Source organism: the organism of the source record quoted next, unplaced genomic scaffold, assembly GCF_019419815.1.
Source record: "Pyrus x bretschneideri cultivar Hongxiangsu unplaced genomic scaffold, Pyrus_bretschneideri_v1 Contig41, whole genome shotgun sequence".
Taxonomy (NCBI): Eukaryota; Viridiplantae; Streptophyta; class Magnoliopsida; order Rosales; family Rosaceae; genus Pyrus; species Pyrus x bretschneideri.
Window position 1 is genome coordinate 2911812 of NW_025999735.1, and position 18573 is coordinate 2930384.

The 18573-nt window shown below is 36.4% G+C and overlaps 1 protein-coding gene across 1 annotated transcript; it reads left to right on the top strand.

Annotated features, from left to right (window-relative positions):
• Window positions 1–343: 343 nt before the first annotated feature.
• On the top strand, window positions 344–12763 carry LOC103948478 (RAB11-binding protein RELCH). Its single transcript, XM_009359510.3, is given in 23 exon segments — window positions 344–654; window positions 1987–2139; window positions 3046–3188; window positions 3190–3225; window positions 5960–6067; window positions 6735–6905; window positions 6987–7329; window positions 7332–7358; window positions 7361–7548; window positions 7803–7877; window positions 8079–8207; window positions 8294–8368; window positions 8461–8670; window positions 8884–9036; window positions 9123–9337; window positions 9496–9613; window positions 9704–9836; window positions 9922–10117; window positions 10196–10301; window positions 10384–10524; window positions 10616–10739; window positions 10895–11008; window positions 11729–12763. Coding segments are annotated over 23 exon segments (3531 nt in total). The 5' UTR covers window positions 344–455; the 3' UTR covers window positions 12103–12763.
• The last annotated feature ends 5810 nt before the right edge of the window (window positions 12764–18573 follow it).

An 18573-nucleotide genomic window follows, 5' to 3' on the forward strand; every position in this document is an offset into this window, starting at 1 on the left:
GATACCGAATTAGGTTGTCTATTGTATGATTTAGCCAAATTCTTCTATCTCCTACTGTAAAAATATAGATGTATTAAAAAAAAAATAAAAAAAAAAAGTCAATTGTTGACCTTCTCAGTGGTTCACCACTCCAGTTTTCCATGCAAAATACACGTGGTGAACGTACTAATGAAAAGTGTGGTCAGCAGATCTACACAACCAACAAGCATCACATCGACGGTTTAAAAGACAAGAGAACACGGATGAAAAGAATGATGCGTCGCACCCAATCGCCCACGTTACCTCGGTCCTTCCCTCGGTCCTTCCCCTCTCTCTCTCTCTCACAACTCAACGACTCGATCCACAGGAGCTCCTGAAGAACATACGCCGCGATAAGAGAAAGACAGAGAGAGATCTGCTTTGGTTCTCTGGTTCTTCAATGGCGTCGCGATAAAGTTCGGAGGTTGTGAGCTCCGATGGACGTGGAGAGGTCGTCGTTGTGCAATTGCGTCGTGAATTTTCTGCTCGAGGAGAACTACCTGCTCACAGCGTTCGAGCTACTCCACGAGCTGCTCGACGATGGCAGAGATGACCAGGCCATTCGACTCAAGGACTTCTTCGCCGACTCCTCTCAATTCCCCTCCGATCAGATCTCTCGCTTCAACTCTCTCCGAGGTTCGTAATATCAATTCACACTCGCCTCTTCTGAATCTGTTTGAATTCGGTTGATTTTAAATCTTCGTTAATTCTGTTTGGTTTCTAAGAAAATGCGGGGATGTGTTGAGCTAATAGATTTGGAATTTTGGTTTCTACTCTGTTTTCTTTGGCATTGTTAATGGCATCAAAATGGCGCGCTCGTGATCGTTTACTTTGCCTAATTTTGAATGATCCTTCGTCTCCTTAGCGGCTTCTTGCTAATGATAACTGAAAATTTTCGCATTCAAAACATCGTTGTTGATGGCAATTATAGCGAAAGTTGAATGACATTTTGTTTGTTTGAGGGGCAAGTTATATTTGAAACTAGTTACAGAACTCAAAAGTGTTTGAAATGCTTTTAATTATCTGCCCAAATGGGCTACCTCAACCATCAGATAGAAGCACTATGTAAAGGATGGGCGATAGGCGATAGGCTATAGGCAGAAATGCAGTTGGTTGGAAGAAAACACTGGTTTATTCTAGGAATTAGCCTGAATTGAGAAAGAAATTAGTTTAGCAATATGTCAATTTTGTGAAAATGTTACTTTCTGCGGACGAGTTACTTGGCATATTTAGAGAACGCAACCAAAAGTGTGAGTATGTGGTGGGTGCATAACTGTATTGCATGTGCTTTCGGCTGCCAGGTGCGAGATCTGAATATCAGTTTCTTGATGGCTTTGTTCTGGAGTTCTGTATAGCCTTCTTTAGTTGTGTTTTCTGATAAGTGGAACTATGTTTGCTTCATTGGTTGCCTTTTCTGTATAAATTTTGGTTCATTCATTAAAACCTGAAGTTTCGGGAAAATAAGCTTGTCAAAATAGTGCAACGGGCTTGATCTTGATTGTCAGTTCGAAAAACTGAACTAAAAAAATCCTAGTATGCTTTTTTCTTAATGAGGTTACCATTACCAACCCAACCCCTAACTGATTTTTGTTTATAATGAAAAGGGAAAAAAAATACTAGCCAAGGGAAGGAATTCCATTTGTATTGTATGTTGCGGCTTCTAAGTGCAACTACAAAGGGCGTTTCTGGTAGTGGTGATTGACTGAGTGTGTGTGTAGGGGGGTGGGGGCAAGAAAGCCTAATGAGCCCACTAAACAGAAAGCTGAGCTAACTAAATATAACTTCAGTTGAACTTTCTCAGTAAAGTGATAGAACTGATTTACAAATGGTTTATGTCTCTGCCTCATGAGGTGATGATTGAAGCTTGAAAAGAAAACTTCTTGTACCTCTTTAATCTTGTTACTAATATTTTCTATTGGAACATTACTAATGTTTTATTTTTCTACTGCTTTGATTTTTGGAATGCAGTTGCAGACCCTCAATGTTTGCTAGAGGAGAAAGAAGCAGTAGAAGAAAAATTAGCAATTAGTGAATATGAGCTTCGCTTAGCCCAAGAGGACATTTCAAAACTGAAGGCCGAATTGCAGAAGAAAGCAGAATCACCTTCAAATGAATTGAGAGGTAAGTTTCCCTTCTTTCCAGAACTTCAAATTCTATTCTTATGCTTGTTTTAGCTTCTAGTCTGATATATCTTTTAGAACGGTAGTCACTGTGATATTGTTTGCTGCAGAACTTTGTATTAAGTAACTTTGTATTTTCATGTAGTTTGGTTATTAAATCTCTGCAATATCTTGTCATAAAGTGCGACCATAATGCCATAGGCACATCTATAGTGATGTTATTAGGTAAAATAACGAGGCAAGCTTTGTTGGTTTTGTCATACTGGATATTGACATCCATGCCTGTTCCTTTGTTTTGAAGAAGAAACAAATTTTTATGCAAAGAAACAATAAAAATACAAGAGCGGACAAGAAGTCTGCAAAAGCACAAACAAAACAGGATAAATAGCAACATCACCCTGACACTTAGGAACTACGAAAACATCACAAAACTAACTAATAGCAGCATTCCAATTACACCAAATTTCTGAAAAAGACAAATCTCTAAATTCTGTAGTAACTGATGCCCACAGAGATAACCATAACCAAACTTTATCCCAAAGATTGTCCCTTATACTTACTTCGTAGTCCTAAAGAATCAGCCTGTTTCTTCCATCCAAATAGCCCAAAAGATAGCTGAAACTATACAGCCCCATAAAACCTTGGTTTTCTTTCCGTCCGTGCCTGTTCCTAGATGTACTGGAATTCAGATTTGTAGAAAACCTTCTAACAAATGAATGCCATTGCTGGAGACTTCCACCACTTTTTCGTCTTCTTGTTACTGTTCATTGCATTTATATTTTCAGGAATCAGTATTTCACCTGTAAACAGTGGAAAATTCGAGATTCACAATATATGCAATATACTCCTTTACTAGTAAACTGCAAATGTTTCTGTTCCATGACTTTCTGCTCATATTTGTATTCAGATTCAAATGCCAATGTTTCCGTAAATAATGGACCAGAATTTCAGCGGCAAAAGAGAGATGTTTCCTTTTCTGATTTGGGTCCATTGAAGGACAACGAACGCAGAGATCTTAATTGTGCAGTAAAAGAATATTTGCTTATAGCAGGGGTACCGGCTCACTGCAATGACGTTTTTTGAGGAGGTATGGATCACCATGAATGCTTGTCTTTTTCTCTTCTTGCATCTATCTTTGTGTGTTTCTCTTCTTTCCTTGTTTTTCCCCAGTATTTTTATATGTGAAAGGACGAGTCCTTTCGTTTCTGTGGCTTACCTACTGTTTATTGGATTCAACCTCCAACAGCAGATTAATCGTACTGGATTGTAAACAAGTCTTGCTAGGGTAACTACACAACACGTCTTAACAATATTTACTAGATTTTATGTATATGCAGTGTAAAATTATGTTGTAATTAGAATTCTATCTTAGTTAGAATTTCTTTTTGCTAGGTGTTTGGTTGAGTTTGTGGTTTGTTGGGTTATTGATACTCCTGTCTAGAGATTATTTTATTTTGTGTTTTACAGCCCATCATTAGGGAGAGCTATGAAACACCGTCAGGGCGACACATGAATTCAACCAGTTTGAAGGCAAGTGATGTTGGAAAGTTTAAAATTTTATATCAAAAGTGAGTAAATTATATTTCTAGCCATTCTTTAGGGGAACGTTTCCATCCAAACATTAGAAGTTTTGCTTCAAACATGTGTCACAAATCCATCACCTACAAATTGATATGGGGGCTTTGAGAGTGTTGGAGATGACTTTTAATTTTTAATTCTATACAACAACAACCACCACCAAGCCTTATCCTACTAAGTGGGGTCGGCTGTTTGAATCCTAAATGCCATTGTGCTCGATTTTGCACCAAGTCTTCCCCGTTAACTCCAAGTACTCCATATTATTATTAAAGTCTCTTTCAAAGTCTCTACCCCTTTTTCCTTAAGCCTCCATCTCATAATCACATTTTCTAACTGGAGCATCTGTAGGTCTTAGGTTCAAGTGTCCAAACCACGTTAATCGATTTTGTCTCATCTTATCTTCAATTGCGGCCACTCCTACTTTACCTCGGATATGCTCGTTCTTAATCCTATTTCAACAAAGCATTCTCATCTCCGCTACACTCGTTTTTTGCTCATGTTACTTTTTGACTACCTAACATTCCATGCCATAAAACATTGCTGGTCTTATTGCCGTCCTATAAAATTTTCTCTTGAGCTTTAGTGGCATACGACTTTCGCACAACACACCTAATGCACTTTTCCACTTCATCCATCCAGCTTGTATTATATGGTTGAGATCTCCATTTAATTCTCCATTCTTTTGCAAGATAGATCCAAGATAACGAAAGCATTTACTCCTTGGTACTTGCACTCCATATACTCTGTTCTTGACCTATTTATGCGAAGACCTTTAGATTCCAACACTTCCCACCAAAGGTTAAGCTTCTTTACTCCCCCTGCGTTTCATCTGTCAGTACTATATCATCTGCGAAAAGCATACACTAAGGGATATCATTTTGAATATGTCCAGTTAACTCGTCCATTACCAATGTCAAAAGGTAAGGACTTAAAGCTGAGCCTTTGGTGTAACCCTATGGTTATGGGAAAGCTTTCAGTTTGTCCTTCATGAGTTCATACTACAATCTTTGCTTCATCATACATATCCTTTATTGCTTGGATATATGCCACTCGAACTCCTCTCTTCTTTAGAATCCTCCAAAGAATTTATCTTGGGACCCTATCATACGCTTTTTCCAAATCTATAAAGACCATGAGCAAATCCTTTTGCATATCTCTAAAACGTTCCATCAATATTCGTAAGAGATATAATGTCTCCATCGTCGAGCGTCATGACATGAACCCGAATTCATTCTCTAAGACCCAAGTCCCTTGCCTCAGTCTATGCTCAATTATACTCTCCCAAACCTTCATAGTATGACTCATTAACTTAATACCCATATAATTCATGCAATTTTGTATGTCGCCTTTGTTTTTGTAAATAGGCACCAGAGTGCTTTTTCGCCACTCATTTGGCATCTTCTTCATTTTCAAAATCTTATTGAAAAGTTTTATGGGTCATGCTATACCCATCTCTCCCAAGACCTTCCACACTTCAATCGGTATAATTTTTAATTCTATAAGAAATAAAATTTATTACAAATATTCAACAAATGTAGTGTACTATAACAAGAGGGCCACCAAAAAGATGATGCAACTCTTATAAAAGAACAAATCCATATAGAAGATGACTAGTAACTAGTAATATCCTTACTGATCACTTGGTGTAATACCTTCTCTATCCCTCTTATTGGCGGAAGGATGATGAGTAACTAGTATACCTTAATCTTTCTTTGTATTTCCTTACTCCGCTCTCAAATATCGTCAGACCAAAAAACAAGTTATTCTGTTTTTTGTTTTTATGTTGATTAGTCAAGCTTAAAACTAGTTTTGTGGGTGAAGAACCCTGTTGTGCTCATGGTTGAATTTCCCTGCCGATGAGTTGTTTAATGTTAGTTTGACTTACTTGTTATTTAAGTAATGGTAGCTTTCTAACATTGTAACAACAGCAGGCTTAATTTGTTTTATCACCAAAAGAAAGAAAATGGTTTGAGGAAAACAAATATTTAAAATAAAGAAAAGAAAGATGTTTTACAAGATTGGGATTGCTGTTCGATTGCAGTAATACGTAGCATTGAACAACTTTTAGGAACTATTGTACTAGGTTGATCTCTTGGAAGGCCCACTAGGTTTCTAAACCTTTGCATCAGGTGAATGTGGTGCTATTGTCACTTTCTTTGTGTGGCAAATCTTGGTATATTATCATACCCTGTTTTGACTAATCTTTTTAATATTCTAATAACCTGTCAATACATTCTCCGCAGGTCACAGATCAGAATCTAGACGTTTGGAAGAACTCACCCGCATGTGTGCCAGATGCACTGCGCCATTATTATTATCAGTATCTTTCATCCACTACAGAGGCTGCTGAGGTACTTCCCAGAATATGTGATGTTGGCAAGTTTCTGAAGTTCCATATACAGAATGTCTTTTGCCATGCTTTCCCCGACCTTGTTAGACAAGGGATTCAAAGCTTTTCACTTGCTTCTGCTTTTGTGGTCGTGGCCTGTGTCCTGTAGCATGTTTGTTATATGTTTATTACTTGGGTAGCTGTGTAGCACAAATAGTCTTAGCCATTGGAAATTAACTTCATCTGAAATTAATGCTTCATTAGTTGCTGGCTGTTGCTACGTCTATCTAGTAATCCATGTTTAGCACTTTGGAAGTCTGAGCTAACTCAACCACAACTAAACCCATCTCTTTTACTTTCTGATGTGCTGAACGCATTTGTTATTTAAGTTTGCTATTTTTTTTCCTCTAAAACCATGGCTCAAGCATATCTATCTGTATATCTGTGGGTTGCGAAATTTTCATCAAGTTTTGCTCTTAATTTATTTCTCAATAGGTTTCTACTTCCTCTGCAACAACACTTGTTGTGGATGCATACTGTTTTGACTTAAATACCTAGATTGTCTTGATGTCAAGTTTTAAGACTTGCAGTTAATTAGTTAATTATTGAAACTTTGCAAGTTCAACTGCTATGTAGGGTTTTTCCTTTTTCTTTTTCTCAACTCAAAATAAATACTTTGCTATATTCAGGAGAAAATTTCCATGCTCCAAGAAAATGATTCTTTATCGAAAGAAAAGGAGAGTCTATATCTTGAAAAGCTATCCTTACTTAAAAACAAAGATTTGGCTGAAGGCCAAATAAGTACACTAATCAAATCAATGGAAGCTCTTCAGAAGGATCTTAAAGACAAAGAAAACCTTGTAAGTCTCTTTACTACACTGCATTAAGATGCTATCTAATGAATATTCATACGTAAGAAAATAATAAACCCTTCATTTCAGGTACAAGATCTGAAGAAGTCCTTGGAACACCAGAGAAAGGAGCTTAATGATTGCAGAGCTGAAGTCACTGCATTGAAAATGCACATTGAAGGATATCGTTCTGGACGGAATATGGTAGCTGCTGATACTGATCAAATCCAACCTCTATCCTTGGAAAAATACAAGGAAGAAATTAAATCACTACAGATGGAACTAGAAAGTTTTAAATCCAAAAACACAAAAGCTCATGATTATTCAGATTCCACCAATTTTGGAAAAGAGTCTGTGCAAATGGAAGAAAAGGTCGTTGTCGTGGATGAAGATAAAAGTGTAATCCCACCAGTTGATGTGGAATCGAGAGTTGTGGAAAAGAAGAAGATCAGTCTCTGGCTGCTCAACTTTTCATGATAACACAGTTAAACCGAAGGAAGTTTCACATGAGGTCTCCGTCAGTGTTTTAAGTGATAGCAGTAACTTGGTGAATGGTGATAGCATCTCCAAACAAAATGGCGAACCATCAACAGGCAGCAGCCTACATTTAACGTCAGAGAATCCTAGTCCTGAAAATGTTTCTGAGAAAAGGGCAAGTTTCTTTTACATTTCTTTTATTGCATCAAAGCCTTTATAGGCGGACCGGATCAGAAATGTTTTTCTTCTTCCAGGGTTGGCTCTTCTTTTCATATCTACCCTGGCACGCTTCTTTTTCTTTTCATTTTGGATGGGACACCCATGACCCATCAAATTTTCAGTAATAGAACATAGAATGATATTTTGGAAGCTTTGGAACCCTGCCTTTCCCTTCTATTCATTTTCTAAAGTTATGCTTATATTTTACAGGGCTTAGAGACCATTCAGATCCTTGCTGATGCTTTGCCAAAGATTGTTCCTTATGTTTTGATCAACCATCGGGAGGTTTGCTTCTTTTACTTTTTCCTAATAAACATATGTACATATATATTTTATGTATGCGTATATATAATGTATATCTATATTATTATCTATTGTATGTATGTACACCGTATTCTATATTAAGTTTTCTACATATGGACCTTTAAATGGATCCTTTAACAGAAGGACATATTTATATTTTTTTTATTGGTTATGTATTCACAGGAGCTTCTTCCCCTAATCATGTGTGCGATTGAACGCCATCCAGATAGCAGCACTCGGGATTCCTTAACCCACACATTGTTTAATCTAATCAAACGCCCAGATGAGCAGCAGAGAAGAATTATAATGGATGTGAGGCTAATATTTAAAGTACTACATTATTTGTAACTAGCTGCAGTGCTTTGGACTTGTTCCTGAATATTTTAACTGCATTTCAGGCATGTGTTACCCTTGCTAAGGATGTAGGAGAGATGAGAACAGAAACAGAATTGCTTCCCCAGTGTTGGGAACAAGTAAGTTTGAGCCCCATCTTGAGAGGATCCTCTCTAACCTTTTAGTATTTCTGATAAGTTTTTCTTATGTTTCTCCGGTTTGTGGGTTGCAGATAAATCACATGTATGAGGAACGCAGGCTGCTAGTTGCTCAATCATGTGGAGAGCTTGCAGAATTTGTCCGTCCTGAGATTCGTGATTCTCTTATATTGTCCATTGTTCAACAACTCATAGAAGATTCTGCAACTATTGTCCGCGAGGCTGCTGCACATAATCTTGCATTGCTGCTTCCACTCTTCCCGAACATGGACAAATATTACAAGGTCAGCCTCACTAATATGCTTCAGAGGCTCTCATGGAGAGGAATTCTGACTTGACAGAAATGGCTACAATGTAAGCTCTAGAACAGGTTGATGCCACATGGTCTAGGGAATGGAGAATTTTGTCCTCATAATATGATGACTGACAACAAATAAATGTATAAAGTAGGCAAGGATATTTTTCTCCAATATTTTACTGTACTTTTTTATTTATAGGTCGAGGACTTGATGTTCCAATTGGTCTGTGATCCCTCTGGAGTGGTGGTGGAAACAACGCTTAAGCAATTAGTTCCTGCAGTAAACAAGTGGGGAAACAAATTAGACCATATCTTAAGAGTTCTACTCTCTCATATATCAAGTTCTGTTCAGGTCAGTTTGTGTTTAAATATATTTTCCACTTATGACTAAGGTCTCTCTAATAATACTCTTTAATTTGCGTCCTTGTGACATTGCAGCGCTGTCCTCCTCTTTCGGGCGTTGAAGGTTCTGTGGAGTCACATCTTCGTGTTTTAGGTGAACGAGAACGCTGGAATGTTGATGTTTTACTACGAATGCTTGTGGAAATTCTTCCTTATGTGCACCAGAAAGCAATTCAGATGTGCCCAGTTTCTTCTGATCCTGAAACAACTGGAACAATATTTTCCAAATCTTTCCTTGAATTGTATGCAGGGTAAGCTCTATTCTCATTTTTCCTTTTTTATTTTACTTTCTTATATATTTTTTTTCAGGTCTGTCAACTATTTTCTGTTTAACTTTTGTCTTGAGATAGTGATATTGTTAAATTTTGATTTACTATAACTGCTTATGAGCATTTTGTTATCTCGATAGTGGACATGTTCAATTGCCTGCATTTGAGTGGCTGCATGTTGACTGCTTTCCTGCTTTAATACAACTCGCATGCTTGTTACCTCCAAAAGAGGATAATTTGCGAAACCAAATTACCAAGGTATCTTTCTCTATCTTTGGTGTCATTTTTATATTACATCATCAACAATACTTTTATTAGTTGTTTCTAATCTAATTGTTGGTAATGCAGTTTCTGTTGGCTGTATCAGAACTCTATGGGGATTCTTATTTGACACACATAATGCTGCCTGTATTCTTGGTAGCCGTTGGGGAAGATGCTGAATTGACATTTTTTCCATCTGCAACCCATTCCGGAATCAAAGGTAATAACTTTAAAGTTATGTGAAATCCTTTCACACCAATGTGGTTGTGCTCTTAATTGTGGATATTATCTACAATACATAACAGGTTTGAGGCCAAGAACGGCTGTGGCTAGGAGATTGGCTACTATGTGTGTCCTACCTCTTCTCTTGGCTGGTGTTTTGGGTGGTCCAAGCAAGCATGAACAATTACTGGAGTACCTGAGAAAGCTATTAGTTGAAGGTGTTGCAAATCAATCTACGAAGTGCAATGCTGAGATTGTTGATGCTGTTCGCTTCCTTTGGTTAGTAAAGCAATAAATACTCTTTACGACTAACTTTTTCATAACTCAATTTTGACTGAAGGGCTTTTCATAATGCAGCACATTTGAAGATCATCACGGTATGATATTTAATTTACTCTGGGAAATGGTTGTCAGCTCGAACATAGATATGAAAATAAATGCTGCCAATCTGTTGAAAGTCATTGTGAGTTTTGCCATTCTTGGAGTCCTATGTTCTTTATGTGTCAGACATTAAGCAATAATTAATTGTTTCCTTTCGTTTATAGGTTCCATATATTGATGCAAAAGTTGCATCAACTCATATATTGCCTGCCCTAGTTACTCTGGGCTCTGACCAAAACCTGAGTGTGAAGTATGCAAGCATAGATGCCTTTGGAGCAGTGGCCCAACATTTTAAAAATGACATGGTATGAATTTTCTTCCTTCTGCAATTAAGATATTAGCTATCTTAATTGAATAATTTTCATACATCTGGCTGACCAAATTTAAACCTCCCAGATTGTTGATAAGATACGTGTTCAAATGGATGCTTTTCTTGAGGATGGATCTCATGAAGCTACCATTGCCGTGGTTCGTGCATTGGTGGTTGCTGTACCACATACAACAGATCGACTTAAAGATTATATCCTCTACATGTTTACTCAATAAATTACTATTAGCACATTTTCATCAACGTGTTAATAAGCGCACACACATTATTTAGTTCGTTGGGCAATGTTCTAGTGGATTCATTATTGAATAGTCATTGGGTTACTTTGTTTCTTTGACATGATGTACATCTTTTATCCAAGATTTTTCAACTGACAGCCACTCCACCTTCAAGTGACTTGATGCGGCGGCGTGAGAGAGCCAATGCATTTTGTGAAGCAATCCGTGCTCTGGATGCAACAGGTTTTCTTTTTTTTAGGACCCAAATGTTCTATTTATAGTTATTTTATTAATTTTTCTTCAGTTTATGTGCCCTTACACACCTTGAGCAACATTATCATTTGCTTCCTTCGTATAATGTTGAACATGACACTTGTGTCCACTTCTTTGGAACATGTTAAAGAAATTTGGTTTGTTTATGCAAATTATTTTCAGAATTAATATACATTATGCATTTTGTCAAAGGGAATCACATGCATTTTTATTTTTAGTTTTACTCTCAACGATGTTATGCTTCTTTAACATGCGAACAAACATCAATATTAAACTACTATAATGTTTATTATGATACACGGTTCACTAGTTCTTCTAAGTTTTTGAGCTTACACGCTGGAAATCATGTGTTTATGTAAAAACAAGATGTTTGAGTCAATACCCTTAGATCATATCAGTTTTCACTTTGACTGATCTTCGTTGGAGGTTTACAATCACGTTTAGAAACTATTATTTTGTTGGTGCCCTAACAATTCCCACCATGCCAAACTGTAGTTTCCTAGCATTCTTAACTGGTTTGCAATCTGTGCAAAGACTTTTGATGACTCACTATTATGTTAAACCGATGGACTACGATTATGTTAAATCCATTGTCAGCTTAGTTTATATTTGCAGCCATATGTTTCAGTTTTTTCAGCGCATTCTAATGTGTTACTGATATTGAGTTTCAAATGTATGTAATGAATCCAGATATTTCAGCAACAAGTATTCGGGACTTCCTTATGCCTGTGATACAGAACTTGTTGAGAGACACTGATGCGCTTGACCCTGCACACAAAGAAGCCCTTGAAATTGTAATGAAGGACAGATCTGGTGGAACTTTCGACACTATCAGTAAGGTGATGGGGGCTGGGCTTGCATCGTCTGTGAGTAGTTTCTTTGGTGAAGGTGGTCTACTGGGAAAGAAAGAAAGTCCTGAGCCACCACCAGAGCTGGTTGAGTCCCCGAAGGCTGCACCATTACCACCTGCAGAAGACACTAGATTAAGGCGAATCATGCGGGGAAATTTCACTGACATGCTGAGAGGCAAAGCAAAGGGACCAGAGGAAACTCAGAACCAATAAAATGTGATTTGTTTCTGGAAGGGGGTGGCAAGAGTTTTATTTCGCGTCTCGCTGTCTCAGGTGAAGATCGTCCAGTTAATACAAACATTTTTTTCATTTTTTGGTCTACTTGTCGTAAAAAGGGTTTGAAGAAAGGAAGAGCAATATTGTGCTGCATTTTTGTGATTCTGGTTTTAGAGTGCAGAACTTATTAGATTGATCAACCAATTGAATTTAATCGATAGTTTCATTACGTCTTCATTGTGACCTCTCCGCCATTGCTGGCCGTTATGTAAACCGGCTTTATATCGGACAACTTGATCTTTACATCATCTCCTTGATATATTTCAGTATTGGTTCTATATATTAGTGCTGATACGGGTGTTGAAGATCCGTTTCAATGTGCTCAAATCGACCAGTTTGATCCGGTCTAATTCCATTTGGATCGGGTGGAATGGATCGGATTTGATTATTTGGCAGATTAGACTGGATCCCCGAATTTCGAATCCGACATGATTGGATGGACGGTGGATTTGCTTCCGAGTAAAGTCCAAAAAAGAGTCTGTTTTCTTTTCTTTCTTGCTTCTTATAGGCAGTTTAAATTGTACTGGGTGTAAACAATATGTACGTGATTTGATGGTACTCTGTTTAATAAATTATAGACCCTAATAATTATCCTACATTCTTTAGTTTAAACTTATTATGGAGTGTGACTTGAATGCTACGTATCATGCAGTGTTATGAGTGTTTTAGTTGTTAGATTTGATTTCTACAATTGTTTTAGCGATTTATTCCCGTATCATTGAATACTTCGTTCCCTTGTTATGAATGTTAGGTGGAGGACTTTTCTATGCTAATTATATATATAGTATATTTTCTCTTGACTTTTTATTGCGTGGAAAATTTTGGTATTCGACTCAGTATTTTGTAAATCCACTTTCTCGAGATAATGCTAAGTTGTTTTCGACTCAGACGCACCAACTTTTTCTATACTTGGTGTCCCAATCAATCATCTCATAATCATACAGTTGGGAAATATTCCTTCTCCATTGCGCAAAAATATTTAGTGATCCAATTAATTCCGCAAAAATATAGTTAGGAAACATTTCGTTCTCCCTTGTCATATTTAGTGATTTAGTCTAATCCTCATCAAAATTTAGAAGCCTTTTAAAGTATAGAGCATTTCTATTAATATAGAGAGTATCTACTTTAGTCTCGCAACTTCGTATTGAGATATAGAAATACTACTCTTCACTTGTACGTGAAAAGTTTTAAAGTTAAGTTTCATCGATGATGAATCCGACGCCGACACGAATGCGGAAAGAGAAGTAAACAAAGTTCACAAGCTTTATCCACGATAAAGATCAGTTTGACGTTTTCGTTTCAAGGGATAATCATGTGACACGGTTTTGTCTGGTGTTTTAAAGAATCAAATTCGCAGCGATTTAAGGACTCTTTTTTGACTAGTCTACATTTTCCTTTGCAATTTCCATGACTCATCATCTCTTCTTGTGGAATATAGTCCCCATATTACCAGTGGGATTCAGTTATTCAATGCAAGGTGGGGACCCCATGACTAGTTTCGAAAATTGGTGGAAACACATGATGCAATGCAATTGAAGGATCAAGGTGTGAATATGTACGAGTTCTTGAAACTATTTTGTTATCAATTTTAATGGTAGGACTTAGGGCTGGTTTGGTATTGTTGTGCTTTGAAAAAAAAATAGTTTCTGCTGTTTTGTGAGAATAAGCAGCTGTGAAATAAAGCAGCAGAGTGTTGGGTAAACTTCTTTGTAAAAGTGCTTTGAAAAGAAAAAAAAAACAGTGTTATAGTGTTTGATAAACTTTTATGTAAAACAAATGTGAAAAAAAAACGGTTTTTCAAAGCTGGATTTTGCAGCTTCTTGTTTTTGGCTTTTTTTTTCACCCAAAACTGTGAAAAAAAACTAAAGCTGAATGTTTACCAAACACAAAAACAGCTCCGAGCTTTTTTTTATACCAGTTTTTTTCAAAATCACCTCAATACCAAACCAGGCCTTAGCATACGTTTACTTAATGTAATTATCATTTAATGGTCAATTATTGTTAGGATGCTATTAAGCTCTTACCATGTCATGATTTGTGATATGAGTTTATTGGTCCATGTGTAATAATTGTTGGGAAGTTAGTTCGAATCTTTAGCCTGTAACAGTTTATACATTTTGCTTTGTCCCAGAGCAAAGTATGTTGAAGATATTGAGTTGTATTTTGGTTCTTGAGTAATAGCAATTGTTCTTGTGTAATTTTATAAATTTCTACTAAATTTTCGGGTTTATCGTTAGATATTTAGAGGTTAAATAATAATAATTGTACACATGTTACAAAATTTGGATGATCTTTTTACAATTCGTTTAACACAGATACGTGAGCGCAGCCTAAATTTACTAGAGTGAATGTTATCTCAACTACAATGAGCTCAAATTTTTCTCCACAATTAGTTTTAAGGTATAATATCACTTATTATGTCATTTGTATTCTATACGAAATCTAACTTTACTTCCATACTCTATTCTTCTCACATTGAGAGAATCGTGTAGTTTAATTATAGAGAGCTACTTGGGGTTTCTCAATGAAGGAATTTGGGTTAATTTTTTGCATGAGTTTTTGCTCTCTTTTTTGTGCTAAGGTGATTCTTATGGTTTCATGTCTTCTTTTTTTGTCAGTTATGGTTTCAGTGGAGAACCCGTACTATGTCAGCAAACTAATGCATTTTTCATTCAGTTGACAGAATAGACACGAAGTATTTTTATTTTATTTTTAGCTTTTTAGTCGAAATGGTTTTTCAAATTGGCAAAAGTTTCTCCAGTGTAAATTATTTTCGTTATTATAAAAAATCTGTCAATATTCTCGTCAAGTGAAGAGGTTAGTTTGACCAAAATATCCCTAAAAAGTGGTCATGTGGTCGTTCATGTTACAATTTAACGACGATAATAACAAATTTTTCACAAAATGATCAAAATAATTTATAAGTGACAAACTAACGGACTAATTCTATTAATTTTCATTGTCAAGGACGAATGTGAGAAGTTATGTCAATGACTAAAAAGTGGTCATGTGACCGTTCACGTGACAATTTAACGACGATAACGACATATTTTCACGAAATAACCAAAATAATTTATAGTAGACAAACTCACAGACTAATTATATTAATTTTCATTGTCAATTATCAAAATGAGGAGTTATACCAATTTCAGAGACAATTTTTAACAAAAGGCCTTTAATTTTTTTAAATTTATTTACTATTGAAGAGAAGATGAAGGATTCAACACTAGTATGAGAAAAGTAAGATGAAATATGAGTATAAGAGAGAAAAGATAGATAAAACAAAATATAAAAATTATGTGTAGAGTTCAAGCATGGTAGACAAAAAAGTTACAGCGTTTCGGAAAAAAAAAGCTTAAGAGAAATGCAAACTGCGTGCGTCTTACATCAATAGCAAAAACAAAAATGTAAAAAGTAGTCATGACAAGAGTCTTTTCCATCCACCACGGCATTGCCGACTATATATATATATATATATATAGACACACACACACAGACACACACCAAAAACAAAAATGGAAATAGTAGTCATGACAAAAGTCTTTTCCATCCACCAGGGCGTTGCGTACTATATATATATATCCCATCTACCAGGGCGTTGCCAACTATATATATATATATATATATATACACCAAAAACAAAAATGGAAAAAGTAGCCATGACAAGAGTCTTTCCCATCCACCACAGCATTGCCTACTATATATATACACACTAGCCTTTATGTACACGCTCACGCGCATGCAAAAGGTATTTTTTGAATCACAACGTGTTATGCGCAACCTATATATTTTATATGTATTTATATGCATGAATTGACAAAAGGAAAGTCAAATATTTGAAGTAAATGAATAATCTTAGATCATGCTAGAAAAAAAAAAAAACCTCTCACAATCCAATCAAATCAGCTGAATTCACATAATAAAATCGGTCTTTCCTACGTCACCAGCCCCAACACCAGAAAAATATTTGAAGAACATTATGCTACAAAATTCGAGCCCTCAGGACCTACGTCACCAGCCTTAACGCCAGAAAAATTCGAGACCCTTATAAACGGAAGGGTGAATGCTTTTAGCGAACTGAGCTGTAATTTCTTTGCGGTTTTTCTACCGTGCATGAGGCATTATTATGATCATATATAGCGCAATGTCTGCCCTAATGATATGATGTTGGCCGCTATCAACTCATGAGGTTAGACATCTGAGACTTGATCATATTAAAGGCTTTGTTTGTGTCACATCATTTGTGTGTGTGTAAAATACGGTCAATTATATTTCGACCCATTTATTTAATAATTTCGAGCAACGGTTTAATCAACATGCTACAAAATTCTTCTTCATTTTGAGTTGTGTTACCTTTAATCTCGTCCAAAATTGTGATCTTAACAAGATTGGACTAAGATTGTAATGGATGAAGAACATTATACTATCAAACTCTAGAAGCTCAATAGTAGAACAACATAATATTTTTTCGGCTTCATGTTTTAAATTGTTTTATACTCTTCACAAAGTCTCACTCGACGCCTTCATATATGCTTTAACGTTATACTTTCTTTCATTAATAATATTGCTTTATGGTCATTTTTTATGCATTTAGATATCACTACTTTAATGGATTTTGATATTACAATGAATTAGGACAACTTTGGGTCAATTCTCCAGAAAAAAAAAATGTAATTATGACCGTTGGAGTCTTTATCACTTGGTGTGAAATTAAGATGGACTTGAGCTTGTTCTTTCATAATCCTGGACATCATTTGGTCAACAAGTCAATCCTGTTCCAAAATCATCTCCGATAATCAATAGGAATTTGGGTTTTTTTTTTCTTCTTTTTTTTGAGTTTTTATTCTTTTTTTTTTTTTTTATGCTAGGGTGATTCTTCTGGTTTCAGGTCTCAAATGTGAAAACGAGTTGAAAAGATCAAGGAGAACCCATACTATGTCAACAAAACTAACGTATCCTTCAATCCAGTTGAGAGAATAGACATAAAATATTAGAATAGACAAAGTATTTTTACTTTATTTTTGGCTTTTTAGTCAATTAAAATGATTTCTGAAACTGACATAAGTTCTCATTTTAGTTCATGATTGAAATCGATAAAATTTTGGTCTCTGAATTTATCTATCGTAAATTATTTTCATTACTCTATGAAAAAATTATCAATATTCTCGTCAAGCAGAAGAGTTGGTTGGCAAAAATATCTTTACGAAGGTGGTCACGTAGTAGTTTGGGAAAAGTAGCCGTAACATGAGTCTTTCCCACCCACCACCGCGTTGCCTACTCACTCCTATAAATACGCACCGAGGGTACTTGCCCAAGTGCACCACATACAGTTCTTCTCTCTCTCTCTCTCTCTCTCTCACTCTCTCTCTCTCTAAATCCACTTTACTAAGACGATGAAGCTGTCATCGCGCAGTTTGGTGTTGTGTTTGGCGGTGGCGGTGGTGCTTTGCGAAGTGGCGGGGACGGCGGAGGCAGTGACATGCAGTCCGGTGGAGTTGAGCCCATGCTTGGGGCCAATAAGGTCAGGGTCAGCCCCTTCAGGCACTTGCTGCCAGAAGCTGAGGGAGCAGAGGCCTTGCCTCTGCGGCTACATCAAGAACCCAGCCCTTAGGACATACGTCACCAGCCCCAACGCCAGAAAACTTGCTTCTGCCTGCGGCGTTCCCACCCCTCAATGCTAAATACCATCACTGATCTTCTAAGATCGTGAAGAAATCTTAGTTATATTGTAATAAATATGGATGATGAACTCATTGTCATTGTTCATGTGTAGCTACCATGGTACTGACTATCAGTCATTGTTCTATGATGAGAAAAACAATGGTACTCTCAAGTATCAATTAATGAAAATAACTTTTTGATGATAACTTGTGAAAATGTGTGGTTTATAAGTTTTTAAATGTTTGCATCTATAGCAAATGCTGGATTTAGCTTACTATATCTCAGATTCAAGTTCTCTTTTCTTCTAGTATAAATTAAGGTACTAATCGTTTGTATTGAAAAAACGTTCGCATCCACCATTTTATTTATTTATTTATTTTTCATTTAACATTAGACATATGTAATAATTATAACTTGGCATGATAATCAACCACAATCCCCAAATTCATGAACTTTGGATCTGCGCGTGCAAGAGCTTGCTGATATTTAAAACCTCTTTGGTATCTTGCTTAGTGTTGGGGTTTTTGGGTAAGATATTGCCATGATGGGTACTCAGTCCTTAATGGAGTGCGCACAATTCTATGGAAATGGATCATCTCCATATCCCTTCCTCCTAGTACATCAAATCAAGGGATCTGGACTTTTGAAATTTAATCAAACGGTTACAAATAGCGGTCCACTTTAAAAGTTATAATAACTTCAACCGTTGGATCAAAATTTCAAAGGTTGGGATCCCTTGATTTTGTG